The 25,169-nt window shown below is 35.6% G+C and overlaps 1 protein-coding gene across 1 annotated transcript in view; it reads left to right on the top strand.

Moving 5' to 3' along the window:
- Nucleotides 1-23,218, top strand: part of DACH2 (dachshund family transcription factor 2) — a 907,491-nt gene extending 884,273 nt beyond the window's left edge. Inside the window, exons 10-11 of the mRNA XM_012647131.1 lie at nucleotides 168-239; nucleotides 22,721-23,218. Coding sequence (XP_012502585.1) covers nucleotides 168-239; nucleotides 22,721-22,770 — 122 coding nt within the window. The 3' untranslated portion in view covers nucleotides 22,771-23,218. The remainder of the gene's footprint in view (nucleotides 1-167; nucleotides 240-22,720) is intronic.
- Nucleotides 23,219-25,169: the final 1,951 nt, after the last annotated feature.

The following is a 25,169-nucleotide window of genomic DNA, read 5'->3' as shown; positions in this document are numbered from 1 at the left end:
CTTTATAATCCTCCCTCCTACCATTAAAAACAAATAGACATACAAAAACAAAAACACCTCCCAAGATCTTGTGCTATCTACAAGAGCAAAGTACCTGCTTACTGGAGTTTTCCCTTTAAATGGAATCAGGAAATACAGAAGTGTACCCTAATCTTGACTGTCACTTCTTTCAGATACTGGAATTCCAGATACTGAAATAGAAAACAATGGGACTCCTCATGATAGCGCTGCAATGCAAGGTATAGTAAGCACATACTTAAATGTGACCCTGGGGGTGGGGTAGGGGGTGAGCTCCTATATTGATATTCTTCATAAGTAATATAAGTAAGTTTTAACTCTTCTTACTTTATGACAGAAGAAACAATTTGCAGTGTTTTTTGAGAAAAAGCATATACTTGACATGTCTTTTAAAAACCCAATAACAGTAAGGATACTTAGGGACTAATAACTTTACATATACAATGTGAGCAAATTATGTTTAGCTGTTAAAAGGATAAACATTTATGTGTTAGACAAATTCTAAAAATGCATAAATAAGTGTATAATTCCATGAGTTTTTTTTTAACTTCACTACTGTCTGTAAAAGCCACAGGTACAATAATTTGTAACCTCTCAATATTTTAAAGGTGTTCTAGACAAGATTTTTTATCAACCTTTAAATTTTGATGTTAATACTAGAAACCACCTAAATATGGAAATAAGAACATGACTTGTAATTCATGATTTATAGGATTCCCATAAATGCTTAGATACTTTAAAATCTTTAAAATATTTACTAGTAAGAAAACAGCTGAAACAAATCAATATAGAGTCTCCCTGGAGTGCGAAAGCACCTAAAAATTAAAATTTAATTTGACCCGTGGAAATTTTCCAGTGTGATCTTAGTATATATTTCTAGCCCTTTATATGCAGATTATATTTATTTTCACATTGATTGTAATAAAATGTCTCATTTTAATAAAAAAGAAAAAAAACACATATGTATGAAGAAACTATTTCCTAACTTTGAAAAACAAAGACAACCATGGATATGTTGCTTGCTGGAGGTTTAATGAGTGACTTTCTGCTGTGTGAGGACTGGATCTAGATGAAGGCAACAGAACTAGATGTGACCAAAAGATCAATTTGGGTTCACCTGAGGGTCATCATTTTATGTGGCAGATTCAGAAAATTTAGAAACTCCCATTCATGTAGTTTTACAAATCATCTTTACAAAACCAGGAATGTCAGAGCTTATGGATCTTCTGATAATACCTGATTCTGCTGCAGCTGGGTAAACCTAACTAATGAATTAACTACGTTAGGGTGAAAGCATGCACGCTTAGCTCATTTGCAGTTTCTTATCCCCTTTTTTGCTTGCCTGCTTTCTTCTCTCAGCTTAAAGGCTGTGTCTATGTGAGAAAGGTCAATTTGAATGGAATTCAATGTTTGTTCAATCAATTCACCACAGCTAAATTAATTAAGAAAAGTCCCACTAGTTGTCCTGGTATTTGAGGTTACCATCACATACAAGAGCTATGGTAGCAATGAATAGCCTGAAGCATTTGATCCCTTCTGAATTAGTGACACACAATTATAGAAAGTCTTTAAGGAGCATTGAGTTTGACTGTGCCCTGCACTCAGAGGGATGTAAGATCAGCTTTGGAACTAGAGAAGGTAAACCAAATACACCACTAGTGAGTTTTACCTTTATTATCCTTTAATTCTGCATCTCCAATTCATTGCTGTTTGTTTAATTTATACGATGTCTTTAGTTCACAATAGAAACATCTTTCCAAACTCTGAGATAAATACAAGCTTGTGAACTGTCCTAAAGTTATTTCATTTCCATGCAACAAACAATATCTTATTCATGAGCAGTCAATTAGGTGATATAAGCAAAAGGTAGATTTACTCTCCATTTAGCTCCAGGATTTTTTTTGAAGTCTGCAGAGAATGGCTTTTGTGTATTAACTTGTACTTAAGGAATGACACATTTAATATTTGTTTTCACTGAGCATACTTTTAATAAGTTCTACTAGTTTTTGCAGGCTAAACATGAGAGAATTAGATGTACCTTTAAAGAGATTGGGATAGAACTTATTTTAAAGGAAGGAAATTGACTTTTATTATTTTTTTTCAAACTACAAATCAGATTGTCTAGCATGTGTGGTCAATATTATCTATATATGGTAAAATATGGTGGGTTAATGATTCCTTATTGAATTTTTGCCTTTTAGATTATATTAAATAATGTTCTTGAGAAATATGATAAAAATGGAGAAGTCCACATTTTCCCCTCTCTTAGGACCACTGTAAATGATAATGCTCCCATCATTACTTTACAGAAAACCATAGTGAATGTCTTGTGTTAATATGACAGTTGAATCACAATTTAATATCAAAAAGATTATTTTTGAGCAAAAATAATTTATTATGTTAGCCAGGGCAATAGGTACCTGAAAATATTATCAGAACTAATCTTAAATATAGTTCATCAAATCGATCAGGTCAAATAATTGCCTAAAAATTCCCATTTTCCCTGTTATTTGAGATGCTCAGAATTGAAAGATTCCTTTTGTATGTGTCTATGAACCTCAGAAAATATATGATGCTTGGAAAACATGAAATGTAAGTTTGCCCGTTATTTTCCCATTCTTCCTAATAAGTTTGCTTTTGTGAGTTACAGTTATGTTGAGACTTATTTTGACACTGTTTTCATCTTTTTCATGTCCCTCAATTACCCATTTTTTTTTAACTTGGAAGATTATTTTCTACCATTGTTTGGGAGAGTCAAATTCATGCATACCAATAGGATGTCATTTCCAAAACTCATCTTCATCACAGCAAAAGGATTCCAGCATCAGTGAAGTCCTTTCTCTTCCTATTGTCAATAGCTCTGCTGGGTAGAAATCTATCTTTCACCTAGAGCTCTCCCTTTGAAATTCAATTAGTTCCACTGTGACATCTCCTTAAGAGTATTTAAAGGAGACTTGGAAAAATTTAGCATGGCCACCCTTAGAAGCAAAAAAGCCATATACAGTTTTATGATAATTTGTAAGTAGATTTTAGTGCAGACAACTGCATGCACCAGGATTCTTATATGTATTATATATCCTTTCAGCTTAGGTATTTCATGTTTTTATGCCTTGAATGTTGTTTAACGGATAAGATATCATGCATAGACCACCTTCCTATAAAAGGATGGAAGTATCCCTTATATTTTAGCTATCTACTATAGCAACTCCTCCTGAATGTTTTTGGGTGATCAAACAATGAATACATACTCACTCCTATGGCTGTGGCCACTATCTCTAGAGGTGAAGGATTCAATGGAACATATATACCAATGTCATCTCATCCAGATTCCTATAACACATTTGGGGGCCTGCAAGACAGCATATCAACCATCTTATCAAGCAATCTCCATTTAAAATAAAATACACATACTGGGTGTCATTAAGTGCACCTTCAGATCAATGATTTTTGCAAATGACATTCAAGTGCTATTTGTGTAGTGCATTTTTGCTGATAAAAGCAAATTAAATTAGCACAACTACAAGTGTGCTGATAAAAACTAAAACCCAACAGCAGTACCATTAGCTAACAAAGTAATATTTTCTCTTTACTGCGTTCTGCCATTTAGTTATTATCCTATTGGAAATCTAATTATAATCCTTTTACTCCCTAGTCAAACTTCACAGTTTTTGCAAGCCTAGCACTGACAAGTGATTTCATTACATTTGATTGCCCGCACCCAGATTGACTTAACTTCACTTGGAGACCTAAAAGCCCTCTCAGTTTCTCAGATTCCCTGTTTGCACATTACTGCAACAGCTCCTTTAATTAATTAGCATGAACAGCAGTAACATGAACTGCTGAACAGAAAATAACATCATTTTATGATCGCAGGGAGACTTCTCTCCTTTTGCATGTTTATATCTTAGTTAACTTTCGTATGACTATATTTCATTGTTAGGGGATATCAGTATAGTCGACAGGGCATGTTTCTTAAATTTTAAAAAATTGACACCATCATCTTAATAATAATAGGTAAAACAAACACAGGATATGAAGCTCCTAAATTTTAGGATATAGACAACAGCCTTTATGAGCTGACTTTATTTTAAAGAAATAAAATACTAAAAAAAAAGTTCATGGGCCGGGCGCGGTGGCTCACGCCTGTAATCCTAGCTCTCTGGGAGGCTGAGGTGGGCGGATTGTTTGAGCTCAGGAGTTCGAGACCAGCCTGAGCAAGAGCGAGACCCCGCCTCTACTAAAATTAGAAAGAAATTAATCAGCCAACTAAAAATATATAGAAAAAATTAGCTGGGCATGGTGGCGCATGCCTGTAGTCCCAGCTACTCGGGAGGCTGAGGCAGAAGGATCACTTGAGCCCAGGAGTTTGAGGTTGCTGTGAGCTAGGCTGACGCCACGGCACTCACTCTAGCCCGGGCAAAAGAGTGAGACTCTGTCTTAAAAAAAAAAAAAAAAGTTCATGGATGATAATATCATAAAGCACAAGGGCATAGTGACACATTGCTCCTGTTTCTGCCACTGCATTTGTTTGGGGATACAAAACAAAACAAAACAAAAAACTAGGAACTTCTTTTTGCAAGTGGAATGGCAATCTTTGTAAATAATTTTTACAGTTTGCCTTTTTGACTACATGTTTGACAAAGACACAAGATGATTTAGAACTGAAATATATTTCCCTCTGATATTTTTCCCATAAATATGGTGGGATCTTAAATAATTTTCCTTCTTTTTGCTACTAACACATTACAAGTAGATATTAAATCCAACCTAAATGCCGAAGTAAACCAAAAATTTGATGTAAAATTAAGCCTACCAACCCTTCTTTTTTTCCCCTATGAACCATTTTTATTCAGAAAAAAATATGTGGGAGCTTATTCAGAATACAAACTTACCATTCAAAGACATAAAATTCATGATATTATCTATGTAGTACCTGGTAAAGGTGCCACTGAAGAATTAAAAACAAAATGATAAAGTATGACCTGACTCTAAGAGCAGCAGATACAATTTTAACATCTATGTGTTTAAAATCTGTATTTTAGAGCATGATTTAACATATAATATAGAACATATAAAAAATCTTTATAATATGAAATATATGTTAATGTGTATATTCTTATCCATTCTCTTGAAATCAATTTGAGCAGTGTGTATCTTTTCTTTTTGCTCCTTGCTTAGTAACCTAGAACAACATTCCTCTAATGAGCTTGAGATGTCTTGCCGGTATTTACTAAGAACACCTACCCTTCGGATAAGATGATCATTGTAAAATTTGGAAGAATAATAAGAAAAATGATGGTAGGAGCACTAAAGGGGAGAGGAAAGGATAAATCATGTATTATTTCTTGCCATGTATGTGATATGATAAGAATAACTAAAAGGAGAACAGACAATTTCTCTATGGGCTTTTCTACTAATGTCCACCACAGTGTGATCTCCATCTTTCTCTAGGGGTTCCACTGTCTGCTTCCTGCCTTAAACTTATCAACCATTAATTTATCTCCCCTTCATGTCTTGTACTGTGTTGAAAGATACACAGGCACTCTGATGTTCCCCTTGTAAAATGGAAATGTTTTCTTGTAGAGTGAAAATATATCTGACTTGCTGTCAGAGACCAGAGGGATTGTGGGAAGTAGGTCTTCTTAAAGATTTCCTCTTAAATGCTTCCTTGGAGAGTAGGAGCCTTTTACTACCCAGAGAAACTTTACTGTAACTGCTATCATAGAGTGGGAAAAGGCTCTAGTACACACCCTACAGAGAAGGTCCCAACATCTTTATCTAAATCCACAGATTTTTATTTTTTTCTGTAAGATTCAGTAGATTGCCTGACTCTTTTTATTGTATTCCTCAGGAAGTATTTGTCTCTTATTTTCTCCACAGGATTTTTATCCTGATTCATGGTACCTCCCAGACCATATTATGCCTCTCTGCTATGAAATACTTGTCAGATCATAGCACACATATGCTTCTAGTTCTTTCTTAGAAATATGTGAACTGCTTACATTACTTGATCATTTAGGACCTGGTTATCATGTGGTGGCTTGTACCATGTACTTGCATTGTTAACAGAATTATTTGCAATGAGTGAAAGGCTGTCACACTAATTATGATGATAACATAAAATCTCATATACAGATCTAAGACTTACAATTCCAGGTACATCTCACTTATATAACAGATGAAATTGCAGTGCTAGCAAGATAGTGAGACTTGGAAGCCAAGAAAGATTGTCCTGCTAGTCAGCATTTTGAGTCTCCAGGGGTAATTCATTAATTAACAGATCTCTTTTTTTTTTACTACAGTCTAGGAAGGGTTGTTTAACCTAGCTCTAATAACTTCTCAACCTTACTTTATGCCCCATCCTCTTTACATATACAATGCAATTTTTGAAGCTTGAGATTCACCCTACTCCATCCCGAATCCAGATATTCTTGAAGAACATGCAAAAGGCAAAGTCTTTAATGAGGAATCCAGAGTCTAAAATTGAAATAGTGAGCAAAAGGCCGTACCGACTACATGTATAGCATGGTGAACTTTGTGCCATGTGCCATTCTAGTTCTTAACCCAAATATCCTCTAGGAGGATTATCTGCATGTGGCAGTTTGCAAAGGTGTGATTAACCTCTGATTTTCAGTATGAAAATAACTCAACAAAAGTTAATTTGCTTGCTGTTTATAGAACTAAAACAGGAATCTTAACTCTCTCACCCATTGCTTTCGGTATGTATCACTATCCATCCATACCTGTAAAAATCTCTCATAGTTAATTAGCCAGGATATGTAACAATAGTATAGTATTATCCCATGCAAAACAGTGTATTGGAGGTGGGGAAGGAGAAGCTTTCCCAGATTGTACTAAACTAACCAAAATAGTCTAAAACAAACTATAATTTAATAATCATTTTTCTTTTAAAAGTTTGTAGAGATTGGGGTGATATTTACAAAAATTAGACAAATACCATACGTCTCTCTTTTCTATTTAAAACTGTATAGAGTAACTGAAATAGTAATAGAAGGAAACTGTTTTTATCTGTGATTAAATTCACATCACCCTGTCAGAACTAGACTCCAGCTGATACTCACTTATCTAAATTTTTGGCTGGGATTTTTTACTGTGGAGCATTAGCAAAAAGTTTTATTTGTTTGCTCTAGGGAACTTCTTTCTCATTTATATTAGGTTATTAAGTATGAAATGTCTGATTTCCTTAAGCATTAATACTAAGTTTGACAATTGATATCTCTGACATTTCACTTTGACACTTCTTGTTTTATTTTTATTGTAAAGGTACATCTTCAATCTTTTAAATGCATGTTTTGGCTTGTGATTATCTTTCAAAATTCTTTTTAGATAAATTTTTGTGAAATCATGACTAAGTCAAAACTTCATGTTATTTTTGAATAAGAGTTCCATTGTGGAACCAATGTGGTACAGACAGCTTGAAATATCAAGGAAGTTTTGGGGAAGGATGTGGCTAATGAATGCACAGTACCTCAACGGTTTGAGAAGTTCCACTCTGGTGATTTTAGTCTTGAAAATGAGCCATGTGGGCAACCTGAGACCAAGGTTGATAATGATGAGCAGAAAGCCATAGTGGAAACAAATCCATCTCAACCTACGCATGAATTAGCAGCAAAGTTTGATGTTACTATTTCAACAATATTGGCACATTTGAAAAAAATTGGCAAGGTAAAGAAGCTAGGTCGACGGGTTCTCCACGAATTAAACTAGCGTCAGAAGAGAAATTGTTTTGAAACTTGCCTTTCTTTCCTGTCACAACATAAAGACAAACCATTTCTACACCATATTGTTACATGTGATGAAAAATGGATTCTTTTTGACAATCACAAGCATTCAGCACAATGGTTGGATAAAGATGAAGTGCTGAAACACAGTGTAAAACTGAATATTCATCAACAAAACTTAATGGTGTCTGTTTGGTGGTCCAGCACTGGTATTATCCACTACAGCTTCATGAAACCTGGTCATTTGATTACAGTGGATATCTACTGCAACCAACTGGGCTCAATGATGAGGATGCTTGCAATTAAGCAGCTGAGACTGGTCAATACAGACAGGCCAATTCTCTTGCAAGACAACACTCGACCACATGTCACACAAACAACACTTCTCAAACTACAGAAGCTGGATTTGGAAACTCTGTTATCCACTGTATTCACCAGACCTTGCACCTGACTACCACTTCTTCCAGGCTTTGGACCACTTCTGGCAGGGAAAAATATTTAATCTCAACAAGCTGTGGAAAATGCCTTTCACAATTTCATCACCACTTGCTGTCCAGGCTTCTTTGCTGCTGTCATAAACAAGCTACAATTAAGATGGCAAAACTGTGTTGATAGTTTAGGCACATATTTTGATTAATTGCACTGCTTCTTGTTTGAGACACAATAAACTACACTTTTGATTTGAAATCGGACATTTCATATTTAATGACCTAATAATGGCCATGTAATATTCAATTTTGGAAATTAAAGTGAATTTAAAATGTAGGAACCAAGGCTCTTGTCCTCCTAAAGGTTTGCTGAAAAATCACTGACATAATGCAGACTGATTAAAAGGAGAAAAGACATATAAATTTATTTAATGTGTATGCATTTAATACATTCAGAATGAAGAACCAAAAATACAGGGGAAATTTTCCATTTTATGCTTAGATTTGTCAAGAAAAAAGAAGCCACACTCTGTAAAATAATTTAAAGAGGTTTATTCAGAGCCAAGTATGAGGACCATTGCCCAGATCCATGCCCAAGAAGCCTTGAGCAAGTGGACTCACTGTGGTTAGGTTACAGTTTGGTTTTATATGTTCAAGGAGACAGAAATTACACATAAATCATAAATCAGTACATGGAAACTATACATTGGTTTGGCCCAAAAAGGTGGGACATCTCAAAGCAGGGGCATTCAGGTTATAATAGGTGGGTTTAAAGAATCTTTGATTTATAACTGGTCAAAGAAATGAAGCTTTGTCTCAAAGCTTGGAATGTTTTACTTTAAGATAAGGGAGTCTGTTAATCAGAGAAAGTCACCAGGCATATACCCAGACTCAAGTGATCTGTTAAGTAATTTGAGGACCTGAAGGTTTGTCTTGCATAACCTTAGGCCTGTTAATGAGTTACAAAGGATATCGATAGGAGGGGAAGGGAGGCATTATGAGGCATGTCTTACCTCCTTCTCATGGCAGAAACTGAGCTTTAGGATATTTCTGGGGTCCCCGTGGCCAAGAGGGGGTCCAGTCAGATGGGGGGGTCTTTATGATTTTATTTTAGTTCAAATTCCCCCCTTTTGGCCAAGATCTGCCAGAGGCAACATCGATGACCAGATTCTTATTTTGTCCCATCATTGCCAGGGTGGTGTAACTACCTTCCCTGGGTCCATCCAGGCCCTCAGGGGTACCCTTATGGCCAAAAGGACTGAAGAGCAAAAAGGGCTTCCAGCCAGCTATATATTTTAGACCAGACAGGACTGAAGGTGCACGGACAGTCATCAACTCTTTAAAACCTTCTAGGCAACATAGGAGTAAAAACCAAAATGTCAAAGGCAAGGTTATAAAATTAATTCATGTATAAGTGTTGAGCTACTATATTCGTGGGTTTAGTTGCAGACTTGTAACAAACATAAGCATTTTTGACCATTTATGCTAAGGAATTTAGAGACTTTTGTTGTGCCATGATAGTTTAGTCTCTTTAGTAATTTGTCCTATAGTGGGGCTGCTAAATTTCTTGTTATATCTCCTTTTGTATAAACCCCTAACTGAGAACAATTATACTCTGGAAGTTCTAAGTCTATGGGAAGCAGGAAATTTTTTATTATTGGGATGAATGTTTGGACCACATGGTCCAAAAGGACGAAGTTTCTCATTTAGTATTAATATTTGTTTAGGCTTCTGTATGCCCATCTTTGACCTGGAGGGTATGAAATAATTCCTTCCCTTGGAATTGGCCCTTAAAATCCCACACGCCCATCTCTTCCATGATAGTCCCTGGGTTTAGAGGGAGGATATTTGTAGTTTTAGTAGCAGGGCATTGGCAATGAATAACAGGATGGGCCCCATGCATTCAATAGTTTTAAATCCTGGATATATCAGGTAAACTTGCTATTTAGTTAGTACTTGTCATGACTCTGGAAAACAAAGCAAGAGAATCAGTAATGTTTAAGTCATAAAAATATTTTACTTCTTTCCATGACGTTTTTCTTAAAGAATCAAATCTTGGACTTAAGTTGACTATAAACTGTTTTCCTAAAAAGAATCAAAGTAAAATAACTGTTTGTGGATGATAAAAGTCTCACAATAATCATGGTTAAAGACGTAAAGGAGATTTGGTTATTTCTGTGGCACATAACAGTTTAGGATATATAATTATTATTGATAACATATACGAAGGCATATTAGAATTTTAGGAATCTCATACAGTTTGGGAACAGATACTTATAATATATTTATACAACTACAACCCAAATAAAGTTAAACACCATTTCATACTTGACAATACATTTCTGTATAGCACATCCCCAAACAAAATCTATTGACATTTTAGGGATCAAAGTGACCTTGGCCCCCCAAAGTGTAGCCAAACTGTAAGGAGCAAAGGCCATTGTTCCTATAAAGGTTTGCTGAAAATTCACTGACCAGAGGCAGATTAATTAATATGATACAAATTACAAATTTATACATGGGAGTCTTCAGAATGAACACTCAAATATACAGGGGAAATTGTCCATTTTTATGCTTAGGGTCTGCACAATATGGACAGTTGTGTAGAAATGATTGGACAAAAAGTGTAGGTATGATCTAATGCTAGCAGGCTGAGTGGTGAACCAGCAAGGCCTTTCTATCTAGATTTTACTTGGCCTCTCCAAGTGTGCATTCCTTCTTTTTGGATGTGGGGCAGGGCCCTTTCTGGAATGGAGGTTTTATAGTAAAACAAAGTAGGTCAGATTATTACTTTATGGCCAGTTATTACATAGAATAATTTTAGGTTTTATGACTAACTCAGAAAAAGGGGTTCTGGCTTTTATGACCTGCCTTGGGGAACAGGGATTCAGATTTCTATGGCTAGCCTCAGGGAAGAAAAGGACCAAGAGGCAGGAGGACAAGGCAAGGTCAGAGAACTTTTGCTTCTGTGGCCTTCATTTTAGGATCGTTTTCTGAGCCTCATAAACATGATATCACTTGACTGTAGACTGAAAAAAAAACCTTCAGCACCAATTCTGAGCACCTAAAACAATGACACACTGTTGTAAAATGTTTTTTTCTTACATGAAGATCAAAGTTAAGGTATTTTTAAAATAATCTAGTCTCAAAACATTTTCCCACTTGGGTGTAAACTAGAGTACATGTGTTATTTCCAAAGAGTAACACTGTTTTGAGAGTCTCTTTGGATTTTAATAACCATTTTGTTTATCTTAAGATAAATTACTGTACAAAAATTAACAGTTTGGAGATTTGTTTCCCTAGGCAAAAATTTTGTTACAGCACCATAATGTAAACATAGCCAGCTAGCTTGTAAAGAGTAGGACAAAGAATGGACAAGACCAAAGGAAAACTAAAGTTTCTGATTTAAGCTCTTGCAACTATAATTTCTAGGAAAGCTTTGAATGCCTAACAGTACTGTTAATATAAGATGATAGGAAGAATGAGTTAAAAACATGTTTTATATGTATCTTTCAACAGACATTGAAATCAGTAGAAGAAACTGTATGTGCAGCTAAGATTAAAAGAGCAAAACCAAAATATTTTCATAAACCTTTGACCATAAGTTTCTGTTTTTGTGCTCTATTTACTTGATGTTTTATTTATTCAGTTTGCTGACACTTATTTTTTCAATTAGGCATGTCTACATTTTTACCTATTTAAAAACCTTAAAGTTAAACACATAGGTATTTTTGTTAATAACTCAGGAGATTTAGGTACTATGATTAGACCAACAATATTAAATGTAGCTTATTTATCAAAAATCATACAGAGATTATTTTGTCTTTGGCTGGGTTTATAGTTTTATAACCTTTGTGTCAAAACCTGCCACCTTTAGAACAGAAAAATGTCCAGTACAACCCAGGCAAAAAATGTATGCTGACAAATTGAGAACATTTTTATTCTTACTTTACCAATAATAATTTTTTAATAACCCAGCTTATTTACCAAAGATTACTAAGTTCATGTGAACTAGAAAAGCATTTGAGTTAGTTTAACATATTTATGAGTGCTCCCTTATCTATAAGCCAGTCTGGAATACAATACATGGACATACACAAAGCATATCTAAACATATACGCTCACATGCACACAAAGTTGCAACAGATTTTACCTCAGAATTCTAGCCATGAGATAGTAATACAAACTCACCAGTTTGTAAAAGACAACTGGATCCAAATTTCTTCTGACAAAACTGGAACTTGTTCACATGGCTAAACTTTAGTTGCCCTGATAGGTAACTTAATTGTGCCTGTGGATCAAAGTTTTGGGTAAAGCAGTTTTCATGCCAGTTTGATTTTAAAAAACCTTTTACTTTTGTTTTTTCTTCAGTTTAAATTCAATTTTCAATGTTTACATAATAGCTAGAACTGGCTGCAAAATCTCCACGTAGCCTTCAATTGATGACACCATAAACAATGAGTTTATCTCAACATCAGTAGAAAAAGTTAGCAAGTTTAGAGTAGGCAGAAAAGAGAGATAGCTTGAGAGACATGACATTTTAATTCTATAGTGACAGATCAACCATTTGAGCTCTGAATTTCCTTGATGCGATTTGCCCTTCAGTAAAATCTTGTGCAAAAAAATTGGGCATAACCAGCTGGAGTACTAGAAAACCTGGCATGCCTTTGATCCTTTCCATTTATACAAATACTTGCAAGTAGAGGTGCTATAAACCAACTGGGGTGCCCGAAGGGGGCCATTCTCCTTGTCTTTCCTCATTTTTAAAGGATTTGTTCCCCATTCATCTTTAAAACCCTAGACTGAACTGTAGTCTAGGATTTAGTATAATGGATCAGAGTGTGCTCATTGTGTGTGGGACTCCACAGTGTGTCACCACTGAGTCATTCCCACATTCACATGTCTCAGTTTCTCTCTTCAGGGGTCTACTACCTCAGAGAGGCCTCACAACGTGAGTGATCAGCCTTTAGATGCGTTTTCTGAATGAGCCTTCTATTCATTAATTTTGTTGGGGGGTTCCATATAGGGCCATTTGTGCCATGGGGAATTGTCCCAGGCAACTTCCATTCAGGCCCCCTATCACCCAGGGGTACCTTTTGGCTGGGAGGAGTAAAATGCCCTCTTTCTTCAGATCTGAGGAACTCAGTCTCTCATTTATCTATAAACAAGATGGTTCAGTTTCCTCTTTCACAAATGTGCAGAAAAGCCAATTGAGATTAATTTTGGGATGAAAAGGCAATGAAGAAGACCCTTTAGAATGAACCTCCAAATCAAAATTAGGATCCCAAACAAAAAATTCTTAGGAAAAGAACCAACAGCTCAGAATAAACCATGGACAATTAACCAAGAATGGGAGGTCCAGAGCTCAGAAGGACTTACCACTTCCACCCAAGGAGAAGCTTGGAGTTGGGAGGCCCAAATGGGCCAGGCTGGTACTTGCAACTGAGTCTGGGTTATTCCTTTGGGGTTTCTGAGTGTTCTGTGAGCCCCATGTTTGGTGCCAATCTTGTCAACAAAAAAGAAGCTAAACTCTGTAAAATAATTTAAAGAGGTTTATTCTCAGCCAAGTTTGAGGACCATGGCCCTCAGCCACACCCAAGAAACCTTGAGCAAGTGTACTCACTGTGGTTGTGTTACATTGTGGTTTTATACATTTCAGGGAGAAAGAAATTACATGTAAAACATAAATCAATACATGGAAGGTGTACATTGGTTTGGCCCAAAAAGGTGGGATATCTCAAAGCAGGGGCTTACAGGTGGGTTTAAAGAATCTTTGATTTGTAATTGGTTAAAGAAATGAGGCTTTAAATGTTTTACGTTAAGTTAAGGAAGTCTGTTAATCAGAGACAAGTCACTGGACATATACTCAGACTCAAGTGATCTGTTAAGTAATTTGAGGACCTGCAGGTTTGTATTGCATAGCCTTTGGCCTGTTAATGAGTTACAAAGGATATCTACAAGAAGGGAAGGGGGCCTGATGAGGTGTGTCTGACCTCCCTTCTCATGGCCAGTAACTCAGCTTTAGGGTATTGCTCAGGTTCCCCTTGGTCAACAGGGTGTTCATTCAGTCAGTTGGCGGCGGGTAGAGGGCCTTAAGATTTTTTTTTTAGTTCACAGGTTCAATAAAGTATAGACGGCCATGTAGAAATATGATTGAAGAAAAAGTGTATGATCTAATGCTAATAGACTGAGTGGGGAAACCCAGCAAGGCCTGTCTATCTACATTCTTCTTGGCCTCTCTAAGCATACATTCCTTCCTTCTGGGTTTGGGGCAGGGCCCTCTCTGGAATGGAGGTCTTATGACCTACAGTCAAACGCGGTAGGTCAGATAAATTCTCATGGCCGGTTTTTACACAGAATTTCATTCCTAGCTTTCAGAAAAAAGGGATTCTGCCTTTTAGGACTCTGCCTTAGGGAAGAGAGATTCTGGTTTCTATACCTAGCCTTGGAGAAGAATGGGACTGAAAGGCAGGAGGACAGGAAGTAGTCAGAGAAAAACTTTTGCTTCTGAGGTCTTCACTTTGGGGTGCTATTTTCTGAGCCCTATCAAGAGAAAATATTCTTCAGAATTTTATATATACCTCCCTGAACATATATCTCCTTGAAGTCCCCTAATCTGTTGACTCCCCTCAAGTTAATGTTTTACTGTTTTAATGTTTGACAATTAACATTGGTAATGAAGGAGCTCGGGAAATTTCACCTCAAAATATGACTTTTTTGGTATAAAATGTGTTTTAAATAGAGGCCCTTTGAGATCAACAGAAATTGGAAGGGGCTTTCTCTCAATCTGTATGAAACCAGATCAGATCTATCAAAGTAACAATGGACTTCCCTTCCATTCCCTGTTATCTCAAATATATTACAGGAAGGAAGATCAAGAATGCAACCAGACTTGGCCCTAATCATTTTAAGTATAATACCTGTCTCTCAGGTTAATTTAATTTGCAAAGAGATTCATTTACAAGTAAATCTGTTTCCACTCATCCATTCATCCTTCTAGTAACCAGTTATTGCCCCTAAACAGAAGTACCTATATTCTTCATCTCCCCCTCCCATTTAAAATGAGGGTATATAAACTTCTGGACCTCACTGGGATATTGGGTAATTACTCCGGGATTTTCCCAGTGCCCACAGTAAATAAACTTCTTTCTCTTATAAATCTGCCTTAATTCTGAGTTGACGTTTCAGCGAACCTTCCAGGGTAAAGGTGTAGTTTCCCCTCACTTCCACAGTAAGCCATATACCTTAGCTGGAATCTACTTTCATCAATAATGCAAATAATTATCAGGGCAACATTTTCACCAATTCCTCTATTAGCTTTCAAGAAAGCATAATTTATTTTACAAATATTTCCTCCCTATATCCCTATTCTTTCACAAATGTTTATGTGTTCTTATTTTATTTAAAATGATAAAAATGAATAAATTAAATGTTGATCTCAGCTTCTCTGAGCCACCGTTTAATAATAAGTAAGACAAAATCTGCAACAGAGAGGGCTAATAAATACTCAAATCTTACAACCTCCTGGTAATTTCATTTCAAATTTAAATGAGAAATATTGGATGTTTTCATTTTTAACATTGTAGAAGTTATTGTTTAATGTTTATACACTACTTCCATTTTTCATTTTCCTCCATATTTTGATTCCTTTGAAATCAGGTATTATAGTGTTTTTCTATCAGTTTAGCAGACAAAAGGAATGGTTAAATATTATCACCAAAAAAGCTTAATTATACTCTTAAATATTACATTAAAAAATTTCCAATATTCATCCTATATAGAACTCAAATAAATTTGACCTTTATGAAACATTTTGTAACTTAGATACTTATGGAAGGTGGGAGATGTGACCTTAGATTTTTAGGGGAATGGCATAGAACTATAAGTAGCACTTTTCACCATAACATTATCCACAACAAGAAAATAGTGAAAGAAGATGGTGTTCTGCATGTGACATAAATATTTAGAGTGGCTCCTGACATAGTTGGTGTTTCATAAATATTAATGCTAGCTTTCCTGTATTCTTCTTTCACTTCCTTTTTCTTCCCTGCTGGAAAATAGAATTCAAGTACTTCTAAAGTTCTTATCATGGTGCAAACGTTGCACGTCTCTGTACTGGACATGTGTGCTTTTATTGCCATTTTATAACTGGTACATGGGAGACAAAATGAAGTGGCAGAAAGAACACTGGTTTAGTAATCAGAATTTGTCTGTTACTAATTAATTCAGTTACTGACGTTGAAAAGTCCTTCTACCTCTCTTTGCTTTAATTTTGGTAAAATAGGTATCATAATACCTGTCTAATCCTCCTCATCAATATGTTAGGTATATACTCTCTGACAAGTATGACAAGTATAAGATATCATTAATATTATGCCCTATAAAATACACACCAAGTTACCATTTGTGTTTGCAAATGTAGATTTTAGTAGGAATGAACTATTTGGCATATAAGCGATATACAAAACTTTCTCTAAAACGTATGCTTTTCAGTACATGGTTATGATAACTATATCGCTATATTTTATCCCCATGTAAGAACAGAAGTGCATTCATGCCTCCTTTTGAGGGTAGGTCTTACAAGAACTAGAGGTTCAATAAAAGGGGAAAAGGTGTATTTTAAATAATTATTTCCCCAAAACAGGGTGAGTTAAAAGTAAGCAAGAGAGTTTGATACTCCATTAGGATAGTATTTGCAAAGAAAGGACAACTTGTACTGGTCTTTGTTTTAATTAAATTATAAGTCAGAAATATTTCAGGACAAATAATCCCAAGTGGTTATTATTTTCAAGAAATCTCTGTTTTTTTTTTTAAAGTGTCTTATTCTAAAAATAAACACCAGAACCTTCTGAAAAAATGGCTCCAAAATAATGTTCTTCTTTAGACAAAAAGTACTCAAATGCTGTATTGTTTTATTATCTGCCCCTAGATTGCAATAGTCTACTTTTTCCCACTCTCAAATTAGTAGGTCTATATTTATACTACTGATTGACTAACTGGACCCCAAACTAACCTCACTACTATCACTTATTTGATTTGAGGATATCATGTTCTGAATATATTTCCACAACTGAAGTAGAGTTCATACAATTAATTCTACATTTAATTTGGATCAAACCCAAGACTGAAGTGGAACAGTAATCAGCACATTATTTTATCTGTCTCTTATTCAGGTTAGGAAAACATTGCCTTCTAGAGGTGATCTTACTTGGTGTCAAATAATATAGTGCCCGTTTGAAAATTAGAAACATCACTAATTAAGCAACTTAAAGAAAACATGGAACTTATTACTTAGCTGAAGAACTAATTTACAAAATATTGGCATTGCTTCAAGAATAAGTTAGCTACCTCAAAATAAAAGTTTGATAGCCTAAATTATGCCTGTAATGAAGCCTATTAGTTCTTAAGGAGGTTGTATTGTTTATGGAATTGAGCAAGTGTTGAGGAAGCACTTGGAAGAAAACATGAGCCTTGGGTAGGAAAAATCATAAATTCATTTTATGGTAAACATAAATTAAACTTCTGAAAACGTTATAGACACACTTCTTGGTAGCATTTAAAAAATAAAAAGTAAGTAGTTACTTTCAAATAACCATCCTGTCAGGGAAGGAAATCTCATCCTGAGGGGAAATTGTAATGATTGACGAAGATTTTGACTCAAAAAATAATGTGGATCTTTACTTATGTTTTAGACTGTGGAGGAAAAAAGCTTCCCAAATGCCTTGCTTATTAAGCTAGTCATGTATTTCACTGCAGGTTGTAAAACAGGAGAACATGCACAAGGGGCTCATAAGCATATTTTAGAGTTAGGGAATATCATTTATACCATTTTATATTATCTATATCACCCCTGTAGAATAAGATTAAGCTTTAAATTACTGTAAATCTACAGTTTTGCTCACCTTTGTATAAATTCATTTTTAATAGAATGAGACTTATGTACATTATTATTTGATTAAGGGATATACCTAATAAAATAATGCATTTATTGCATACAGATTTATTCAAATCTTGAACATAGAACAGCAAAATACTATAAAGAGAGTTTGTGGTTTTCAGTGAAGTGCATTGAGTAGATTTTGGATTTTCTTTGTTGGAATGAAATTTTGACCAGGTCTTATTGTTTTTTCTGTGCAGCCTGAACACTGATGCCGGAACTCCAACTGATCATAGGCACGAATAGGGTGCTGTAGCAGTTACCTGCTTAATCTAGTGTTGTAATTCTTTAGAATTCATACTCAAATTCTTAAAATATGAAGCCTACAATTACTATTTCTTTATTACTGATAAATAGAACCCTGCACGTACAGAAAAAATGTACTAGAGAATGGGCTTTGTGAGTTTTTAGAGGATAATCATAATGATGACTAAACATGATATTTTACACTTTTTTTAACCCCTTTCTTCCAAAGAGTTCATAGTGCTTCACAAACATTATCACATTAATCCACACAGCATCCTAGTGGGGTAAGTAGGTGGAAGAATTTTTAAGACAGAGAAAATGCTATTTCTAAATGGTGTAAGAGAAATTAAAATACAGACATGCCTACTTTAAGCTGTGATTATTATGAAATAGCTTTTTATTTGTCTTTCCTGGAATTTAACAGGAATTATATCAGGAGATAATTCATTTGTGCAAATGATCAATATTTGTTATCACTGCTTTGGGGCTCAGATTTCTAAAAGAAACACTTTGCCTATAATATTCTCTAAGGGAATACAGGGAGCTCTAGTTTCTAGATTTTACCATGCCTACTGTTTCCCTTGAACTGTTGGTGGAGCAAGACACTTAACCCCTTTTTAGTAGGGCATTCCTTATCTGTAAAGAAGGCAATGATAAAAACATACACCCAAGCTACTAAAAATTCCCCCTTTATTCTTTTCTTCTCTCCTCCCACCCACAGTCTTGCTTCCTCTTTATTAAGTTATCAATAAGCAAACAGAACAAAAAATCTATAGACGTGAGAAAGGAGAAAGGCAGATATGATGGGTCAATCACATCATGGATATTTTACACTCTTCACTATTGGCCTAGACATAAATAGATGCCTAACATGTTCAAGTGATTAGGACCAAATGGGTCATTTGGCTTGAATTGCCCTGGAAATGACCTCACATATTTTTAACTATTTACTTAATGGGGACCTGGCCACAGGCTAGTGGCAGATACCTTTCATCATCATTTTCACGCCTACTAAAAATCTAACAGAGCAGTATTCTAGTGTGCTATATGGTGCTCTAGTGATCAGAAAGATTTAATGCCCCTCCTAAAGTGCCCTCCTTACACCAAGCAAAATCTAATCCATTGTGTTATTTTTATATTTGCCCTAGAATTAAGTTCTTATGTGGCAAAAGCATCACTCGTTTTACTCAAGAGGCCAAACTGGGTTTTTATCCATTCTCCAATAATCAGTTCCCCGTGGCAGTACATGCAATTTCTGCTGGAATGGCAATGTACCTTATACACTTAAAATATTATATTAATTCATATCAGTGTGACATTTCAGTCATTCCATGCTCTGAAGGAATTTCTTCTATGACATAGGCATTTGGATTCTGGTATTCTACACAGATTGTAAAAAGGTCTGCTTATGTACAATAGGTGTAGTCTTCTAGTCCAATTCAGTGAACTAATGCCAAATTAGAAAGAAGTCATGAAGAATGATGGAAGTAAATCAGATTAAAATTTTTATTAATATCAAATATCTAAATAACAATGATGAGTGACTAAAATTATAACATCCAAAAATGTCTCATCATTATATAGTCAAATGGCATATATTGGAATATAGGTGTACCTGAACAGCATTTTCAAATTAATTAAGTCCCTAAAAAATAAAATATTGTCTTTTTACAAATAGATATGTTTAACTTACTTTGTCTGAACCATAAAGACTCCTCATATTTTTTTCCTGGCCTTTTCCCACATATCTGCCTTCTTTCTGACATCTAATTTTAGCTATTTCTTCTTATAGGCTTCAGATATATACCACAGAAGGGAAGTCTCACATTTATTTGAGTTTGGAGCAGCCAGTTGTGTCCCTTTATATATAACTCAACTGATTGCAGAGGTTCATATCCTGTATGGAAGGCCCATACTGGCCTTCAGTGCTAGGGGTATGTCCATGTCAGGCAGTGCTGTGCTAAGAGAAGGACTGCATGGGCCTACACTTTTAGTTTTAAAAGGGTCACATTTGTATATATTGAATTCCTCCTGTCAGCTCTCCCCAAATGTCAGTGTGTGTTCCGCCTTGTAAGATCCCAAGCTCCCTATAATTCCTCTGGAGAGGCTTTGTTAGTTGCTCTTGCTGATCTATAATCTTGTTTAAATCCAGAATGCATATGAGTTCATCTCTGCTTGGAGCTCAAGTACAAACTCTCTTAAAAACATAAAACACTCAATTACTAATTAGCCGTTTCCTCTTCCTAATGAAGTGAGCATGCCGGGTCTGGATTAAAATTCAGCTACTGCTCTCCTCTGTTTATGCTTCCAGATGTTTTTGTTTTATCTAGAAGTTTACTTTGACAGCTACTACTAAATGATAAATCACTCATATTATAGCTGAAATTCGTTTTGAAATTGAAATGTGGCAAACTTTGAGATTGCTCCAAGGATCATGTCAGTTAGCAGGTCAATACTGGTTCTTTCCTTATAATCATTCAGTATTGGCATATGTAAAATAGTAGCTGAATATGTGTCAACATTATACAGCATGCTACACAGGAGTCTATTTCACTACTGTCCTCAATTGGGAGAAAAAGTTTTAATACCATGAAATTTCAATTGATTGTATTCTGGATAGAAAAATTGATTCATATTAATATTATCTTCTTCTTGCTAGCCTAGTTTTTCTTTGGATTTTTGAGCTGCTGTGGAAACTGTTCCTGATAGGCCTTGTAAGAGGGCATGTTTAACGAAGGGTGTGGGGAGATATGTTTGTCCCTTAATAAAGACAATAATTAAATATAACAAAGGTGGACATTTTTCAGAAACTGCATTTTTCTAAAGGACAAATGGTGATTGTCTTTCACCATTCATTGCTGTGTTTATGTACCTTTTTTAAGAGGATATTATTTGTTTCGTCATTGCTTTCAAGTTTGTAACGTTCACAATTTATATTGCATGATTTAAGCTTTAGCTGTATTTTATAAACTTTAATCCTGGTAATGACTGTCTGCCACTTGATGTTGAAGAGCTTTTCCTTTGACATTTAGGCTGTGTATACAGAGGATGAGGTTGACTGGAGGACTGAGTAACTATCTGGTCAATTTTATCACAGTAAATACTGTCAGACTCCACAAAGGAGTCTGAGCAATTCTCTGGGATGACAGATCACCGGACAGTTTCCAAAAATTCAAGCTTTGTTTTCTTCTGGTCCCTGGAAAAGTTCAGATGAATTCCATGGGCTCCTTGGGAAAATGTCCGGTTGCCCTCTATTGATGTCCTACCCTCTAGCCAGTCTGACTGACACAGACTCCAACTCTTATTCTTCTATTACCTTACCACATCTTTATTTTTGGTTCTGAGGCATTATCCAGAAAATTCCATCAACTCACCATGATACATTCTATGCAGAAAGGATAAATATTTTAAAGCTATTATACATAATGTTTAAAAAGAATATACTTTCCTCCTAACAATGGTAAGCTTTGGCTAGACTGAGTTAATATTTTAGACTAGGCATATCAATCCAAAAATGATAATGTACTCTCCTTATATGTGGAGATGATGCATTTGACTCACAAACATGGACTTTAAGTGTTTCTCAAGCACAGGTGATGGATTTTTACTGATTCATACACACTTCTTTTCCTGTTTCTTATTTTGTAACCAAAACCAATTGTTATGATTCAGCTAGATGGAGATTCATGCCATAAGCCATTGCTATGGAAAAGAGCAATGTTAGACAAAAAGAAATAGAATAGATTTTTTTTTTAAATTCCCAACAATAACTTTTACTCACACCAATCAACTAATTTATAACTCTGGAATTATATGGACTCTTTTAATTACCAACATTGAAATGTATACTGCTTTGACCAAACACTACGGCTAAATAATATTTAGAACTAGTCTCCCTTCATGCAGCATACACAGTCTCAGGGTTAACCCGGGGAGAGGAAATTCTGAATGTACAAAGCTGTCATTATCTTAGATCATAACAAGCAAATGTTCCTTTCTCCCTGTTTTGGTAAACCATAGGGATTTCAAATGTACCATTATATACAAAAGTTAAAACTAATATAGAACATTATAGACATTATAACATAGTTCATGAAAAGAATCTTTTTTGGTCTTTGATGTCTTCAGTGCTGTGGAAAGAAGAACAGAAGCTGTAGCATGAAACTTGAAAGACCTTTGAAAACTGATACACTAACATATAGAAATGTTAAATGTTAAATTTTACCAACACTGAATCAAGCCAGTTACATAAGATCATTTTAGGTTCCTGATAATAGAAGTTTTAATATTTTTAAGCACGTATCAGAATTATTCCTCAGAAGAACTAACTCGTTTTCTTTTTTTTAAAGGAGGTAACTATTACTGTTTAGCAATGGCACAACAATTTTATTCGGCCTGAAAGGTCCTCGCTGGCTTTACATAAATGAAGATGCTTGTGATTCCAGTTTATCTCTGAAACTATTCAACACGGAGTTATTTCAATTGTGTTTATCTGCAAAGCTTTGTTTACTGAACAAGCTATTCAATCTGTGTTACATTTAAAAAAAAAAGGAATGTGTGTACATTTTAAAAGAAATGATGTAAACTTTGTCCTTGCATTAGATTGAACAGTTTAAGAATATGAACTAAATCCTAATGGCTAAAGTAACTTGATCATATTTGATGCTTTTCTATGCTCATTTCAGCTTGGCTTTTTGTCTTTTAAGGAAAAAATGCAGTAGTGTGTTAGGGACTAGAAACTTACATGTATGGTTTCTCTGTTCTACCATATATTAAGTTAAAGTACACCTTCTTTGTTAAAAATGTACTTGCTAAACTTCAGTATAAATAAAAGCATTTTGACTTTGCCAGTTGTCACCGAGTTTTTATTTTCAAATTGCCAACTGCAGTCACTAAAATATATAGGAGAGTCAATGCAAATTGCAATGCAAACATAGAGGAACTAGGAAGGTATCTGCAAAGCTTCCTTCAGTTTTGTTATTTCCAAAAAAAAAAAAAATATGAACAGACATCTTATTTCAGTTGACCCGCTTAAATAGGTTGATATTCTTGTCCTCAGTTGTTCTATTGACTCACACTGGATTGCCTTTTGCTGGCTGTGTGTGCTTAGTGAACCTGCTTCCAGGAGGAAGGGTTGCACTGGAAAGTAGGAAAAATGAGTGAATGAAGAATTAGAAAATCCTTTCTGAATATCCACTATTTTCAAAAAGTTTCCCCTAGAACCACCTTCAGTGGAGAACAACAACAACAACAAAAAAAAAAAATGGAAGGAGTATATTTACTTTGGTCCAAAGAAATAGTAAGTCTCTTTGTATGTCCAGGTGTCCATCAGAGCTTAATAAAAATCCAAAGCACCAGTCATAGCCCTGCCCTACAGTTTATCTAATTGCTGTTTTTACCTTCTCCTTAGTTCACTTCCAGTAAAATCCTGGAGCCCACCTAAATTATGGTTCATCAAGGAATCTCTCAGTTTTTCCTATGCAGCGGCAGCGCTACTTCCAATCCTTACCTGTTTTGTGAAACGTGTTGTATCTCGCCATACTTCTAGCTGGTCACCCTATGACTGCAGGTCTTCTGCTTTGGAACAATGATGCTACTTCCACAGATGTTTCCTCTCACCATTACCTCCTCACCATCCTCATTTATGGAAATCTTGAGAGTCCTGACAGAACTATAAACTCTTTCTCTGCTATAGAGGAGGAAGATCCCTAGGGTTTCTGTTGGCTAAGCAGGTCTGCTCTGGCAGTATATTATACGCCCCACCATAACACACAAAGTAAGGGCCCAATAGTTAATCATATGATATGCAGGCTTGTATTATTTAAAGGTTAATGAAACAACCAGAGGAGGCCTATGCTATTAGGCTTCCCAACTTCCAGGGGTCCAAGTGCCCAATGTTTTCTCTGGTTTAACCTCACCTGGTAGCAATTTTCCACACTGGCTAAACATGGATGAGGTAACTTCATTGTGGGTCCTGTGGATGGTTGGAACTTCTAGGGACATAGATGCAACTATAGGAATCTCCTAATTATTTGGAGCCCACTTCATTCGCCCATCTCAAGAGAATAAGCCAGGAAAATACTGGGAGTGAGATCCACCATGAACCACCATGTTTCCTGTGATAGGATGCCTTGCCATTTGAATGCAACCTCTTGACCACCCTTTCCATATCCCCCTCCTCACCACTACCTCTGTCCTCTAACAACATAAGAACCTTAGCTTATAAAAGGAACTGTGTACAGGACAGGAATTACTTCATTGCAGGCTGGTGGTTTCACTGAATATCAATTCTATTTTAGGAGTAAACCCTTTTCTCCTAGGGTTGGATCCCTTTGCACTGTCTTTGGAGAAAATACAGTTTACATTCATCCTGGGAATGTGGCTGCAGGAATTGGATCAACCTCATGCAATCTCCAGGGTCTCTGACCTTCCTAACTTCATTGCTTATGCAGTAGAAGTGGGGGGACACAGCTATTCTCACCACCAGACATACTCATGGCACTGTTATCTGTGATTACAATCCTAGTATAAGAGTATCTTTCCATACCTTTCAGGTCACCTAACCTTTTTGATATATTCAATTGTTGCTGTTCTTCCCAATGTATGTCATTCATGTATAATGCCATTTATGTATAAGTAAATCTCAATGGATTTGCTCATGAAGGCCTCTCTCTCCCAGGAAACATCAGCATTATGCCTTTTTATTCAGGGAAATGTGTCTCTGTGGATGACGTTCCAAAAATAACTTAAAATAGAATCTGAGATTAGGGAGTGAGTGGAAGAGTCTTTGAAGACCAT

The sequence above is a fragment of the Propithecus coquereli genome, unplaced genomic scaffold, assembly GCF_000956105.1.
Source record: "Propithecus coquereli isolate 6110/MARCELLA unplaced genomic scaffold, Pcoq_1.0 Scaffold257, whole genome shotgun sequence".
NCBI lineage: Eukaryota > Metazoa > Chordata > Mammalia > Primates > Indriidae > Propithecus > Propithecus coquereli.
This window is presented reverse-complemented; position numbering and strand designations above follow the sequence as displayed.